Source organism: Pygoscelis adeliae, unplaced genomic scaffold (genome assembly GCF_000699105.1).
Source record: "Pygoscelis adeliae isolate BGI_AS28 unplaced genomic scaffold, ASM69910v1 Scaffold110, whole genome shotgun sequence".
Lineage (NCBI taxonomy): Eukaryota > Metazoa > Chordata > Aves > Sphenisciformes > Spheniscidae > Pygoscelis > Pygoscelis adeliae.
In genome coordinates this window covers 500,139-515,451 of record NW_008823919.1, presented here as the reverse complement: position 1 = coordinate 515,451, position 15,313 = coordinate 500,139, and the positions used below count along the sequence as shown (strand labels likewise).

General features: G+C 38.6%; 1 protein-coding gene across 3 annotated transcripts in view; it reads right to left on the bottom strand.

The window, feature by feature from the left end:
• Positions 1-15,313, bottom strand: part of MEGF10 (multiple EGF-like-domains 10) — a 77,641-nt gene that overhangs the window by 25,942 nt on the left and 36,386 nt on the right. For all 3 annotated transcript variants that reach the window (XM_009319585.1, XM_009319602.1, XM_009319593.1), the window contains exons 9-12: positions 10,681-10,855; positions 9,695-9,815; positions 7,205-7,368; positions 3,929-4,031 (exon numbers count right to left, since the gene is read on the bottom strand). In XM_009319585.1, coding sequence (XP_009317860.1) covers positions 3,929-4,031; positions 7,205-7,368; positions 9,695-9,815; positions 10,681-10,855 — 563 coding nt within the window. The remainder of the gene's footprint in view (positions 1-3,928; positions 4,032-7,204; positions 7,369-9,694; positions 9,816-10,680; positions 10,856-15,313) is intronic.

Genomic DNA, 15,313 nt, shown 5'->3' with positions numbered 1-15,313 from the left:
CAGACATCATCCTCTGCGTGGGCGAATGTTTCTCATTTGTGCCATCCTGTCATGTGGCTCCTGGAACGTGATGGAATGGTCAGATTGCCAGGAAAAAAACATCACCCTTAACTCTTGCTTTTCTAAGCAGAATTAAGATGCTGTATTGGGAACACTTGGTGTAAACTACAGAGAGGGTACGATTTCTAACAGCAGTCTTATAAACAAAGTCACTTCTGTTTAGGATGAAAAATCTAAGTATCCTCCCAGGCAACAGAACCTACATTAAAAACAGAAACCCTAAATTAAAACAGAACCTAATTAAAACCAATTTTAATTATTTCTTGAGTTTTATAAACAGCTCATGACAATGCAATAGTCAATAATTGAACTTACACTTTCATTCAAAACTAGGACCTAAGAAGCAAAAGATAATACATTGGGCATGTTGAAAAATAAAGGAAAAACTACTTAAAAAACCTAAACCATATAGCACATTATTGTTGACCCAATGCTCAGCTGCAGCTGTATCTTGAGACTAAAGTAAAGGGTAGCACGCTGGCTAGGCTGTCCTTTGGTACACGACAATAGCTCTTGTGCCCACTTCAGCAGCTTGGAGCTCCCTCACTACCCAAGGGAGCATGCACCGTACCAGACCAGTGACGCCCCCTCTCCCTGTGCAGTGTGTTTCCTATTCCCCAGCATTATGGTACAACTGTATCATGCAGCAAGGGAAAAAATCTTCCACCCTTCATTTATTTCTGCAGAGTTATATAAACTATTCCCTCTGATGAAATTCCCTGGGGAAAATGTAGACAACTGGTCTGTTCACAGGGCTGAGAAAAATATTACATTTAAAATATCTTTTTGGAAACGATATAATTTTGGTGGCATCAAAACATTTGGGGAAGTTCACCTTGGATTCATCAATTTGTTCTTGTGAAAAAGAAAAAAGATTCACAAGTTCACATTTTTAAGCTTCTCCAAACGTATTTATTTTTTAACACTACCCTCCCAATAGTTTTTAAAGAAATAAATCCTTCATTTGGGTTAGATAAGCATTAGACTGATCCAAAATCAGTTTCTCCCTGTCTGTTTTTTTTGGTAGGTAATACTAACCACCAAAAACTAGTAAGTCTGATGGCTACTTGAACAAATCTAACAGAAAAAAATCTAAGCTATTCTAACATAATTTGTTGCATTTTAGTACTTTCCTATATTTTCACAAATCTTCCATCTGCTTCTCCACCTATTATGCATACAAACATGTATACAACCTCCCTTTTTAATCCTACAATCTAATGCTATCTCTGCAATGTAACTTTACAGTACAGCTATTTGAGAACCTGTTTCTAAAGTATTCTCTCCTTCTTTTAATCATTCTAAATATAAGTATCTACACAAAGACCAGATTCCTCATGGGTATCGCTCTGACATGTGAAGTGTGGGAGGAGGATTTTTCCAGACACTGAGTATAAAGCAAACTATGCCATTTATGTCATATTGTGTGTCTAGACATCACCAACATGTTGAAACTAGTCTGTTACACACGCTGTTGTGATGACATCATCCAGGGACGGATACTCAATTTTATCTATAATCACGCATGAAGTCTCTTTCTAGTGAAATCTTTTTCCTTTCTAAATATAAAAACGAAGTAAGATCTCACTAAAGGCAAAAGTACTGTCTCCTTTTCAATACCTGAGTTCAAGCACAGTCAAGGTTCGTGCTATGCTTGAAGCCTTTGTCACATCCCAGGTTAGTTATATCACACTTGGCTAGGTAATTTTTATAACCTGTTATAAAGAGTTGCTAGATTCTTAGTATGGCCTTTCAAAACTACCTATTTTAATCTGGCTTCATTCATGAACATACTTCTGGTCTCTAATGATTTGTCTCAGTTTTAGAAAACTCACAAGATGTATTTTGAGGAGTACATCAGTAACTTGTGAACAGCTCTAACTGCCTACACCATGGTTGCTCAAGATCAGCAACTGTTCACATGTTTTTGATGTGTGTATTCTTTGCTTAATACATTTATTAATTTAACAAATCATATTTTGAGCAGAACCAAATATAAGTTTGGGAAAGTGTGTCCAAACACACACACACACACACAATTACCTGAAACTACCTGAAAGTAAGAACAGTTGTCAAAGGCCATTAACGTAATAACAAAATAAACACAAACACAAAGTAATGTCTCACAAAATAGTAATAGATGGCATAATACTAATAGTATTTTTTCATAATTCACTCAAATAACTTTTATTATTTTTGCACTCTTGTGGCAGTCATTTCCCAGAGGTATCTGAGTGGCTGATGGTAAGTCACAGTGCAGCTTGTGGGAAGAGAATAAAACCAACAAACTCCTGCTCAGTTAGGTGAGTGCTGGCTCTGGAAGCCTCCCTCTTTCACACTGAAAAGAGCAACAACGGGGGAGGCCCAATGGTGAGACAGGCCTTCTCAAAGAATTTGGCAGAAGCTTAATATACAGATAAATTGCACAAATAAGAAATGGGTTTGGTCTTCCAAAGCAAAGCAGGAGCCCTTCCTGCCCACGTCTGTATCCCCTACAGATTCCCACTTCCTACCCCCTAATAATCATAAAAGTCAGGTTCATCTGAACAGAAAGTAGAAAAAACACCAGGTAAGCTGTAATCAACTACAACTAATCAACCTGAATTGCAGACACAGAGTACTATGTACTTTGAACAAAATGTCTGTGGTCCATCTACAGAGCTAGGAAAAAAAAAAAAAGCATATAAAAATCGAAGTTTGAGAGAAAACTCAGTAAAGACTGTATCTGAGGAAGTCATAAGCTCCACACAAACTTTTGTGAGCACAATGATTTGCTAAACTTGTCAAATAAATGACTTGCTGCGGATTGTCTGCTCACCTCCATCTACTATGTCTGGAAGCACCAGAGAAAAAGGAAAACAATTCTATCATGAACCTGCAAGTCAATTAGGAAGAATATTAACCTATAAATGAGTGAGTGGATAATAAATAATACTAGGTTATATCTGAAATCACAAAAAAAACTCCCTTCTTTTCACAGCAGAAACATGCTTTGTTCATTTAAGTTGTGTTTTTCATGCTGACTTCTTATTATTAAATGGGAAGGAGTCCACAGAGAAGGGTGACATGAAATCTGACCTTTGCAACACTACAGTATCACAGTGAGACACAAAATCCAGAACACTCTGAGAGGGGCAAACTTACAGTGTCAACTAATCCTTATTGAAGACAGAAGAGTCTTGCTGACACTTAGAGCTTAGAAATCTATGTGAGAACTAAAACTACTTCCTAGAGGTAAAGGGAACATTTCATGATAGCTTGCCCTTCTGCATAGTTCGATCACGTTTTCAAAATATCTTGCTTTCCACCAACAAGAGTTCAACAACAATGTCAAACACAAAATTTGATGACTAACTGAATATATATAATTCTTAAAACCACAATGGAAATGCTGGAGAAGCTTTGTGAAAAAAGTGCAACAATTTTGATACAGAACAAAATATGTCCAGAGAAACTAAATTTTTTCAAAGGTTTGAGAAACTCAAATGGTAGCACAGCTTCTGCATGATTTATCCTCTTTTTGGCTTCCTGAGCAAAGCTTTCTGAGTTCCTGGATGCAATGCTTTACCTACCAAAGCTGCCAGCACAACCTTGAATATTTACAGTTATTCACCACTTTCATAAGGAATCATACTGTGGAGGCACCCAAGTTTTAAGATTTCCCCTTCTATTCCCAGTGTTCTGCAGATCCCACACTCAACAAAGTTTCCGTGACTGCGAATCACAGAAGGGACACAGCAGCCACAGAACTGGCCCTTTTCTCCTTCCAACCCCACATACTCCTCCTCTACCCACAAAACCGAAAGGCAAGACCAAGTCCCACCATAGTGGAAACTCGCATTGTCCTTCATGACGGTCTCTTTCGTACCTGACCATCCTGGAAGACAGCGACAGTAACCCGTGGTGGGATGGCAACCGTCCGCATGGCTGCAGTCACAGCGTTCAGCACAATCCATACCATATGTGCCGTCCTGTGGCAACAAAAAACAAACAACCCAGAGATGACGACAACTGGGAGTTACGAGGAGAACAAGTTCTGGTCAGTCCTGCCTCAAAAAGCAACCACAGTTCTCTCCTAAATCTGTAATCTGCCTTCTTAATATAAAAAAGGCTTTTGGAACATTTCAGTGTCCTACATTTTCATTCTTTCATTTAAGAGGGCAAGATAAAGAATTAATTACATTCTCCTGAAAAACCCCAGACTAATGGACCTGGAGATGGTGATTCAGAACACAGCAACCCACACTATCAGAGGCTGCAATGAAAGCTTTCTTGTAATGTCCCTCTAATTTCCCTTTCAGCTGAGTTCCTACTCCAGGACCTGGGGGCCCCTCGATGGGAAAGCAATTCAGTCTCCTTTCTGCCTCAGACCTTGAGCTCTCTACGTATTGGTCAAAAAGGATACCACATAAAGCCACAATTTCTAAAAAACAGTAGTAAAACATTAGATTAAAATATATCTTCAGTGTGTTTACTGCATAAATAGTGCAAACTGTATCACTTTCTTTTGATTAAAATCCTTCCCTCTGCACTACAGCATATACTATGTTAAAAAGAGAAGCTCTTTGGCTATGAGACAGTACACAAAACAAAATTATTTTTTGGCTATGCAACATTTTTTGAACCAACAAGAGAGATTGAAGTTACAAGTTGAACACCCCTCTTGGTGTATCCAGCTGTGCCAAAAGAGCACAGCTGATTTTCATGGAACTACATCTAAACATTTGAATTTGCCTTTTCTGCTTCTTCCGTAGAAGGTGGCACAAACATGTGGGGGTAATTCCATGCAAAATCAATCTGAGAACCTGAAAAGAGCAAAACCTTTACAACTGCAGTCTCAAAACAAGGCAAAGTACAACAGTAAATTGATCTTACAGAAAAAGTGTCAAAACCAAATTAAAAAACATGGAAAAAAGCCAGTATAATTTAAGGTAATACTTCTGGGGTTACCTACAGCAAAGGCAAAAAAAAAGAAAAAAACCATGAGTTTTAAAACCCAATCATTTAAATTTGAGGCTAGAAGTTGGTCTCAGTCACATTAAAAATCAGAATAAAACCTGTAAGAAAATTCATCTGCTGTTCTTTGATGTTCATGCCTACATTTCTACTGAGTTCCACAGGATTTAGCTATTCAATTCCCAGTCTTTCAAGTCTAACGTAGAACAAAATCTTACATTACTTCAGTATAAGGAGCCTTTTGCTCACCTCAACAATACATTTTTATATAGAGAAAAAGAAAAGATTAGCATTTCCTTTGCATATGATCAGATTTGGAAAGAAAGGAAATCCTCAGATATGTTATTGAAAAGCAGTATTTTTAGTCTGCTATGTATTTGGACTGAAGTCCAAACTTCAGTCAGATCTTGAGTAACAATTTGGGCAGTGATACTAAGTTTCTGAAGCTATTGAAACAAATGGAAATACATTGATTTAAATAAACGCTCTGCTCAAACAAGAAAAAAGTTCAGGCAACACTGGACACATCTGAATTAGTTTTCTGTTTATTCTCCTGCTCTGGAATTTTGAGGCAGAATATGTATTTGAAATATGTAAATGCTTATGGACATCATTTGATACAGAGAGAGAGCAAGACAATGAGCATGGGCATGCTAAATTATCTGATATGGAAATGCTTTTAAGCATTATTTTGCTAAATTTGGAACAGTGAAGCAAATGCCATGAAACAATACCTATCTTTTTTAATAAGTCAGTTTTGGAAGAGCTAGTGGAGCTTGGGAGATCTCATCATCCTTCAGAATCAGACACTAAGTGATAAACAAAGCTGCTTTAGAAAAAAGAAAAATTAGTCTTCCGATGGAGATGCAGTGTTGGAAACACTGCATAAACGTGCACAGATGGTACTCTAATCAGCTTTCCAGAGTATTTTAGAATTTGTTTGCCACTTTTCTCACTGTATCAGTGTATGCTATACCTCATCTTAAAACTAAAAACAACCCCCAAAAAATAACTTCTGAGTATTCTGAGAGCAATTCAACACAACAAATTTTCATTCAAAACAGAGGTGTGGTTTCCAGTCTTACTGGAAAGTAAGTTCAGCTACTCCTGTCATGTCATTGCTCAGTAGAGCTAATCCAAACTGACAGAAGCTTGAATGTGATATGGGAGGGAATTTACAAAGTTTATGTTCAGTTCAGGTGATTCCTTTACAATTATATTAAATCAACAACCTGCTATGCAGATAGTATTGCAAAAGTGAAGAAAAGACAGTGGAGAGGAAAAGGAGAGTAGAGAGAAGTTTATTAAAAAACTGAAGTTTGTTAAAAATCTCCTGGAAAATTGAAGTCCATCATTGGAAAAGATGGACTCTGGAAAACCCCATTTTTCATGAAGTATTTAATTTTTTCTGTACAAAATGTAATTGAAACCAAACAGTTACATAATAAAAAAAAATCCGTTTTGAATTTTATCATTTTTAAAATTTTGAAATTATATACTTTTATGGTTTCCCCAAACTACAGATTAAAAGGTGGAACAGAACTGATGAGGAGCATGCCTTTGTCAACACAATGATTTCTAATTTTGCAGTTCTCAAAGTCTGGGAGATAGTGGAAGTCAGAACCCCAATAGAAAGGCAAAGACTTGTCATGGGACTGGGTAGTAAGAGTGCCTTCTCATGTCTGACTGAGAAGGAATGAAAGCTCTTCGTTCATACTGCACCATAGATATAAGTTAATTTAACTAAAATTATGTTGGTTGATGTGGAATGTATTTTTGGTACATTTTTTCTCTTGTCATTTTTACTTAAAATAGTTTAACAGAAGCAGTTTGGATAGCATTTGATGCTGATACAGAGGAAAAAACTTGGTTCTGTGCTTTTCAACAAATTCTAAAGAAGCTGGTGAAAAGTTTGAAGTCCAACTTTGAAGTGTGAAAGCAGAAAAAGTGTTCATCTGTGCATCTTCATTTTGCATAGCCATTTTTTGTGTGCTTTGGTGTGCTGTGCAGCAGAGTTCTTCCAGAAGAATTGTTGGTGCATGACCCTGATCTTGAACCCAGTCATATATGGTCTACCAGGTGCAGTGCTCCTTAAGGACTTATTCCATTGAAGTCAGAAGAATGACAGGAGGGTCCCCCTGCCCATTATTATCCTGCAGTGCAAAATTCAGTGAAATTATTAAACTACCTGGCAAGGGAGTTCGCATTTTTCTCCTCTCCAGCCTGGGGCACAGGTACAGGTTCCATCCAGAGCATTGCAAGCCCCTCCGTTAAGACACTGGCAAGTTAAGTTACAGCCAAGTCCCCAGGTACCACTGGGACAATTTATTGAGCAATCTACACCATGCCAACCTGCCAAAAATAAGAATTAAAGTGTCAAATTAACCAGGTTTTCCCCCATTCCTCTCTGAGGACATGTTTCCCTCTGCCTACCATGTGGCATCTCTCGGAGATGCGCAATACTGGGGTAACATTAACTACAGGCTAGTATCAGCAGTTTCAGCTGAGGACTTGTCCAGGTTTGAACAAAGGTGCTCAAGGGCACCTTGTAACATCTGTGCGCAGCACACATTTGCAGATGGGTGCCAACATACAAAAGCAATTGATGGGAGATCTGAAATGAAACCAAGAGACACCTTGAAATTTCACTGAGAAGCACTAAACTATACTAAAAGTTTTAAGGCATAGCCTGAAAAAAATAGGAATATTTTCCCTAGACTTAAGCTGCTGCTTTCATAATTCTTCCATCAGTGTTCAATACAGACAGTTCTGCAATACAGTTTTAACAGAAATCTTAGACACAAAAGAAAGAGAAAACGTAAAAGTAGTGCATAAGCTGGATTTCTCCAAGGATACATAGAAGACCTTTTAGATTATTTCTGTATTTCTTTCCAAATACAAAAAAGAATGTAATGGAAAATGGTTCTAAAATGCAGCATTCACCACTGATTATGCCTGATAGCAACGATCCACAGACTGCGCACTGGATAGACAGAAATGTAAATAGATTTTTAAAAATGTGATCATCTATTGGATACAAGAGAAATGGTGTGAGCCAGTCATACGTTATCATCAGCAATGACACAAGCCAAGTTTCTAATTTTGTACCTTGTTTACAGTAAGTGAAGGGAAAAATAATTCCGCACTGACCCTAATCAATAGACTATGCAAAACTCATCTATTGAAATGAGGCTGCCCTGTGCCCTGGATTGATAATTTCGAATTTAGGGGTCACTTCAGGAAAAAATGTTATACTATACTAGCTAGAAAACTGAGACATTTTCTCTCAAGTGTCTCTCCAGGATTCATAAATTTCATTCATTTACGTGACAGGTATCTGGGTTTAGTTTAATTTCACCATTTGCTGTCATTTTTCATCATAGTATGACTAAAACTGCACGATGCACAAGAAGATAGGATTATGCATGGCTCAAGGAATAGTTTTTCTCCTCACAGCCTAGCTACTTAGGAGTAGCTGCTTAGCTACTTTAACAGAGTTAAATCAGCCCCACTGTCTCTGGCAAGAGTAGAAGCTGGAAACTCTCCACATTTGCTACATGACTGATTTAATTGTATCAGTCCCTGACGAATTTAGTGGCTATTTGTCTAGGTAACTCTAACACTTCTCCCCCACTCTCAACCTTCGTGTATTTTTAGAAAAACATTTTTAGACAGGGGGGTCTACAATGTAGGCTGGGCACGGGATTTGCTTGGGAGCATTCAATAGCCTGCCCGTCTCTTCGCAGCAATCCAGCATCACAGCTGAGGGACGCTGGACTTTAAATCCTTCCTCACAGCAGAAGCGAAAAAGAGAACAGGTGTATTGCAAGAGTGGATATTTAAGTGGAGTTTAGTAGCACATTTCGGGTTGAACAGGAACACCACGTGGACCTGTAGACCTTTATATGGGAAAAGACCTCTGCAGAACCAGCGCTGGAGGATGTCTGAGATATCTTTGTTCCAGCCAAAGGCACGTGCTACTGAGAGATGGAGAGGTGGGCAGGCACATACAGTTTCTGCTGGAGGTACACTGACCATCAAAATTACTGCTGGGAGGAGCAAGCCAGGCAAAGGGGTCAAGGAGCGTGAGTCCGCTCGCACTAATACTGGGAGATTCAGAAAGCTTGCAGAAACAGGGAACAGGAAGGGGCTTAGGCAAGGTTCCTAAGAGAATTGCTGAGTATTTGAATAGAAAACATTGCCAGTAGATATCAACATCAGTGCTAAACTGCCAGGAAGATGTCTGTGCCTCTGTGATGCTGAGAGGGGCGAGGGTGGCAGCCAGAGGCGGTGCTCACCCAGGTTGAGGGGAAACAGGGCTACGTATTTTGACTAGGAAGGCTGACGTCAGATAAATGGCATACCAGTAGTCCTAGCAGACCATAGCACTGCCACAAGAGACAAGTGGTGGCCCATCTCAGGGTAAACACTAAGTAATTCACCCAGGCACAGTATCCAGCCCACTGAGAACTGCATCAAGGAAACATGAACACAAGGTACATGCACTCTTCTCTGAGCTAAAACTCCTAGTTTTAGCCTCCCATAGCATAAAGTATCTAGTGATATGGCCTTCAAAGTGGTCTGCTTTTTACTAAGTTTCTTTCTTCTTCTCTACTTCAGAAACTCAATTTCATTTTATGATTACAGAAAAAGAAAATTAATCTGAAGAGACACTTACCTGCTTTGCAGGCACAAGAACCATCTACTGCTGAACAGATGGCTTCATTTTTGCAGTTGCACACAGATGAACAGTTTACTCCGTATGTCCCCGGAAGACAAGGAGTACCACAAGTAGCACCCTGAATTATACAAAAATAGAGTCTAAAAGATATTTGAGGAGGTTCAGACAATACAACTAATAAATTACCTGGACCAACTCTGGTGCTACAAAAGCCAGAAAACATACAGCCCATGACTGTCCTAGGCTGTCACTAAGTTATCCTGAATTTAAGGGAGAGGGAGTCTTTCATGCTTTTTAAGTCTACAATAAGCATTAGTTTTCTATTAGTTGCTGTGAGAGCTCAGGTCACATAGCTAGCAGCACTTGGCTAGATCAATGGACAGTATTTTCAGTAATAAAGAAGCCCTTTATGAAACTAAAACACAGTAGGACAGCAGTTTAATGGAAAATAATGTGGATATGTAAAATATTTTTAAGAATTAATTTGGCTGAAGTTTTCACAGTTATTATTCTTAGAAGAACAGTCATACTGTAAAATGTTTTCTATGTTAGATTAGCATCCAATGCACCCATAACAGCAAACGTGTGTAAAAGCTGCTGAATAATCTGTCCTGAACTGTAAAAACAAATGTCTTTGCCTAGAGTTTCTCTGGATGGAGCATGAGGAGTTGGTGCAACAAGATAATGACTGAAACCTATTGTTCCTCCCTTTATTTACACCTCAACAGCACACCCTCATTCTTATCAATGTCTTATAAAGCAAGTAACTTCTCTTTCTTAAAATGGCTTCATTTCAGTACTGACAACCAAACACAAATTTTGCCTTTTCAGGGTCTTACCTTTTAATACATCCAGTAGTACCGAAATATCCTTACCTCTCTTTTACTGTGGTGGAGAAAGGACACACTGGCATCTTGAAGAATTTGGCACTTAACTGAAGGCAGTGGAGTCGAAAATGGACTGTGAAAGTGAGACTTATTTACCTTAAATCCAGGGGCACAGGTGCATTTTCCAGTCACACTATCACAGTCAGCACCATTTTGGCAGCTGCAGATCTGCTGACACGACTCGCCATAGAATCCTGGGGAACATGTCTCGTTGCAGTAGAGCCCAGACCAGCCAGGCTTGCAGGAGCATTCCCCAGACATAGGGTGACAGCTGCCAGGAGGGGATGAAAGGATAAATAATTCAGGACTAAACGTGACATCAGGTTTTTTTTTCCAGAGAACAAAATGCTGTTATAGATAGGTTGCATAAAGGATCTTGCATGCTATGCATAGAGATGGTTTTACTCCCCAAACCACAAAGCAAAGGCTTCTGTATATGTATATATAAATGTATGCCAATTAAGATAAGAAATGTAACATCATACAACATATAGACATTTTGGGAGGACATGGAAGGAAAAGAAGAGGTATCGTTTTTTTATAGCTAGTTGAAAAGCAACCTATCTGAAACACAGTTTTTACCATAAAATAGATATCCATGGTTACAAATATTAAGGTGATGAAACCATTAAATTCCCCAAAATGTATTGTTAGGTTTCTAGTCTAAGTATAATAGGATCATTTTCATAACACTGTCCAAACTCAGCAGCATATTGTCTGAGAAATATGATGCTTCAGTAAAATAGCATGGCATCCAACACAAAATAACACAGCACCCAATGAGTAGCAAGCACGCTCTTTTCTTTAAATCATTGGTTGAAAAGAGGGCAACTGGCATCTTTCCGGGAATGACACAAAATCATTTGCATTAGGCAGAAGTCAGATATACCATCAGAGCAGTGACCTTTTGGAGAGTATCTGCCCTGTGTTGGCTATACCTGGTGGCAGACCAGCTGTCCCTACCTGGAACAGCAGCTTCATTGAAGGGCCAGTCAGACAGCTGTTGCCTCATAACAAATGGACATCATCAGCTGTGCAAAGATATATGTGCTGGAAAAGTGGACACAATGGGGTACTCTGTAGCACTCTGGCAGACAAAGCACTTGCTTAATTCGCACCAAAGGAAAGCCTTAATATCCAAATCCAATATATTTACAATGGAAAGATTGTTTAAAGATATTTGTCTGCCACTGATTGAAGTGAAATTCCTTTAAGTGTGCTGGAAAAAAAAATGTGCCTTTGTCCAGACGCATTAAATGACCCATGACAACAGCCCGATTTTGCAAGATTTGCTGACTCCTCGTGGGGGGGGCGGTGTTTGAAAATGAATGTGCTTCTGACCATTTGAAAGTTTGAAAAAATACCTACTGCACTTCTAGGTGCTATAACATAAGTAACAACAATATTCTTTGAAAACGTTTCAACATAACAAGGCAATGTAGTATTAGTTGCAACTGCTCTTGGACTCGAGGAGTACTCTCGTCAAACTAAGAGTTTCCTATTGCCGAATACAACCAACTGACAACATACTGCTGATCAAGCAAAGTATGAATTATAAAGGTTGGAATGTCATTATGCATTCTGCTCTCTCTATATTATTGCATACCTATGACATCATAAGGATTTGGGGGTCTTGAAGATATTAAAATCTCTTCAACAGTAGTAAGCTGGTTTACATAAAGTGAGAAGAAAGGTCTTTTCAACTAAATGATATATGCAGAAATGGTTCAAAACTCATGGTGTTCATAGTCAACAGTCCTGGTTATTTGTTCAGTTATAAGTATACCTGCCATGAAGTAAGTTGAAATGGAACTATTCTCATACAAAATACATGCAAAATTATGAAAACATATGATGCAGCAAGATAATCAGATTTGTCCCCTATTCCTAACTTCCTGTAGGCACGCAGTGGCATTTTGGATCCAATTCCCGTGTTTCTTATCAGTGGAAGAATACAGGGCAGGGAATATGAAAAAATTTTTCAATCCACAACTGAATAGTCATTAGGATATGAATTAGGATATGAATTGGAATATATTTATAATATAAAATTAGTAGTACTGTCATTTTAAGACAAATCCCAGCATTGTTTGTTGTTGGTTTTTTTTTCCTTTCAGGAGAGGGGGAGACCACACACATGAGCAAGCATTGGATATGAAGCAGAGGCATTGATATTCTGTGCCCCCCAGTGAGTGTTACTAAGGCATACTTGCACATATATTGATTGACACCAAAATTAGTATTCTGTAATTTGTAATTAGATGTAGGAAGCTGGAGCACTTCTGAAGCTTTTTGATGGGTTCTCATGCAGCTAGCTTAATTGGCAATAAGATTTATGTATTGAGATAGGGAAATAAAGAGATGTTGAGAGATACTGCCAGTACATCTGCTTTTATTCCTGGTCTTTTGTTCACAATTTCTGGAAAAACAACCCTACGCTGTACAGAGACAAAAAATACTTGCGGGTAGTTGATATTATGTATCTGAAGGACTTAGATGAACTTAATGATTTTCATATGATTTACATAGGTGTTTCACTATTACAATATCCAACTAAATTCTGTAGCACCCTATGCAATTTAAAATTTCCATGAAAAGCTCTTGTACATGTACCTACAAGTCCGTTAGAAAAATGCAAAATTGCAAGATGTCCTAGTCTTGACTTTAAAAACACACCCAGACTATAAAACTCCACTCAACCCTATATATGTAACTCAGAAAAAGCATGAGACAAAAGAAACCCCATTAGATCTCATATCATGAATAAACCCTAATTCCGGCATGAACTATACCAAATTAGTTGGTGATACAGAATGACCCCAGCTGATCATACCTACAGGTGTGAAGAAGTGGTGGAAGATCACCAGAAAGAGCTTACAAGAAAAAAAAAAACAGGGACATCTCAAATTTAACTTGGAGATCAACCTGAAACCAGTGCATATGCAGTAACACAGATGTAACAAATATCCTTTGTAAACCTTCTAGATAAATATGCAGCTACAGTCTGCCCTTTATACATCTTCTGAATGATCACCAGGTGTCACTTGAGTAAAGGTATGACAAAACCCAAACTAAAAGTGGTTTAGGCTAGCAGAACATTCCTGTACAAAACGAAGTGACAATGTTGACCAAGGCAGATCAAGGATTTTCCCTCAATCCTGCAAACTGGATCTTCAGAGTGACAAGTTTCTGTAAGCCCCACAAACTGTGGATGGAAATGGCAGGGACACATGGGTCTGCTCACACCAGCTCACAGCGATGCTGTTGTACCCCACCGAGGAAGCGTGTTTTATGTGGTCTTAGTCTCAGCCAGCAGGCGCTCACTCTGTTTTTCTTCTTGACTATCGAATAAAAAGGGAAAAATCGATAGTGTCACCTATCTGACCTATCTGTCACAGAGAACAGAGTTGTGTCTGATTTGCACTCTAGCTCAAATCGTTTCATATATATCAAAAGATGCAATAGAGAAAACCATTTATGAAAAAACTGTTGGCACAAGAGGGCTGTTACCTGCTGCTGTCCTCTGGACCCCTCAAAAAGAGTAAAATCTCTCAAGTATATCTATATCTAACTCTTTACAAAGCATTTAATAAAGGCTACTGATACAACTAAGAACAAGGATGGGCTTGCCTTTCATCTCTGGGAGCTGCCATCAACCAATAGCAGCAGTGAAATCCCTGTAGCTTAGCCTACCTAAAGTGCAATTTATGAATTATTGCCAAAGCTGTTTTGATGCAATTTCCTCAATCATAAAACAGTGACAGAAATACGTATACATTTTTGAACTATGGTGTATCATAATGTTTTTCTATCTTTACGTATTTGAAGAAAATGGCTAGACATATACTAGCAATACAGCAATCTTTTTGGTGCTAAGTATTTTTTTAAGTAACCTTTAGTTCATTTCCATATCTATGAATACTAAGAATGTAAGTAATAAACTAGGGCTCTAAGCCTACCAACAGCTTCTCTTTGAGGATATCTAAACTAGTGGTCATACCCAGAGGAAAAAAGCTTTTAAGATATCAAGGCCCCTAGAAGTCCTAACAGAATCCTAGACCTACAGACACACAAAGTGTATTTGAAGAAGGAATTGTACCCCCTTTTTTGTGCCCTGGGATTATTGGTTGTTACATTGCTGCTAAATGGGTTAGTGCTATGGAGAAGATCCTTTGGCTACAGCCAGCCCAAATAGTACTTGTGGTAGGCAAGTAAGGGATGAGGATATTCCCTGATGTGCTTAAAAAGTTGTCTCCTGGCTGATTGATATTTAGTGAGAGATGAAGACAGCCAGACACAACTGGCTTCTCCAAAGATTCTCAAAAGCGTAAAGTGTCCACAGGGAGCTTTGTCTTCTATACTGTTACTCGGATGCCCTTTGATTTCTGTTACTTGGTGGTCTTAATCACTTCTTGACCCAGAAGGAAGGAACCTACATATGAAAAATACACTTGTGAAGTCATGAAAATATTTGTTTTCCTCACAGACCATTATGCCCTTGAAAATATGCTCCTGCACCTACAGGGCTGTAAGTGCCTTTTGATTTGTCATACAAAGGGGAAAATGTTCAAAAAAAGACCAGCCATATGCTGCTGTTTACATGTGAACATTTGTGATCTGATTTGACCACAAGCTGTCTTCCAGCAGTATAAATGAAGGAACAGCTGTGTTGAACATGAATCAGAAGTAATCCCTGTAATATCAGAAATACTTTGCAGTGTAAGGCATT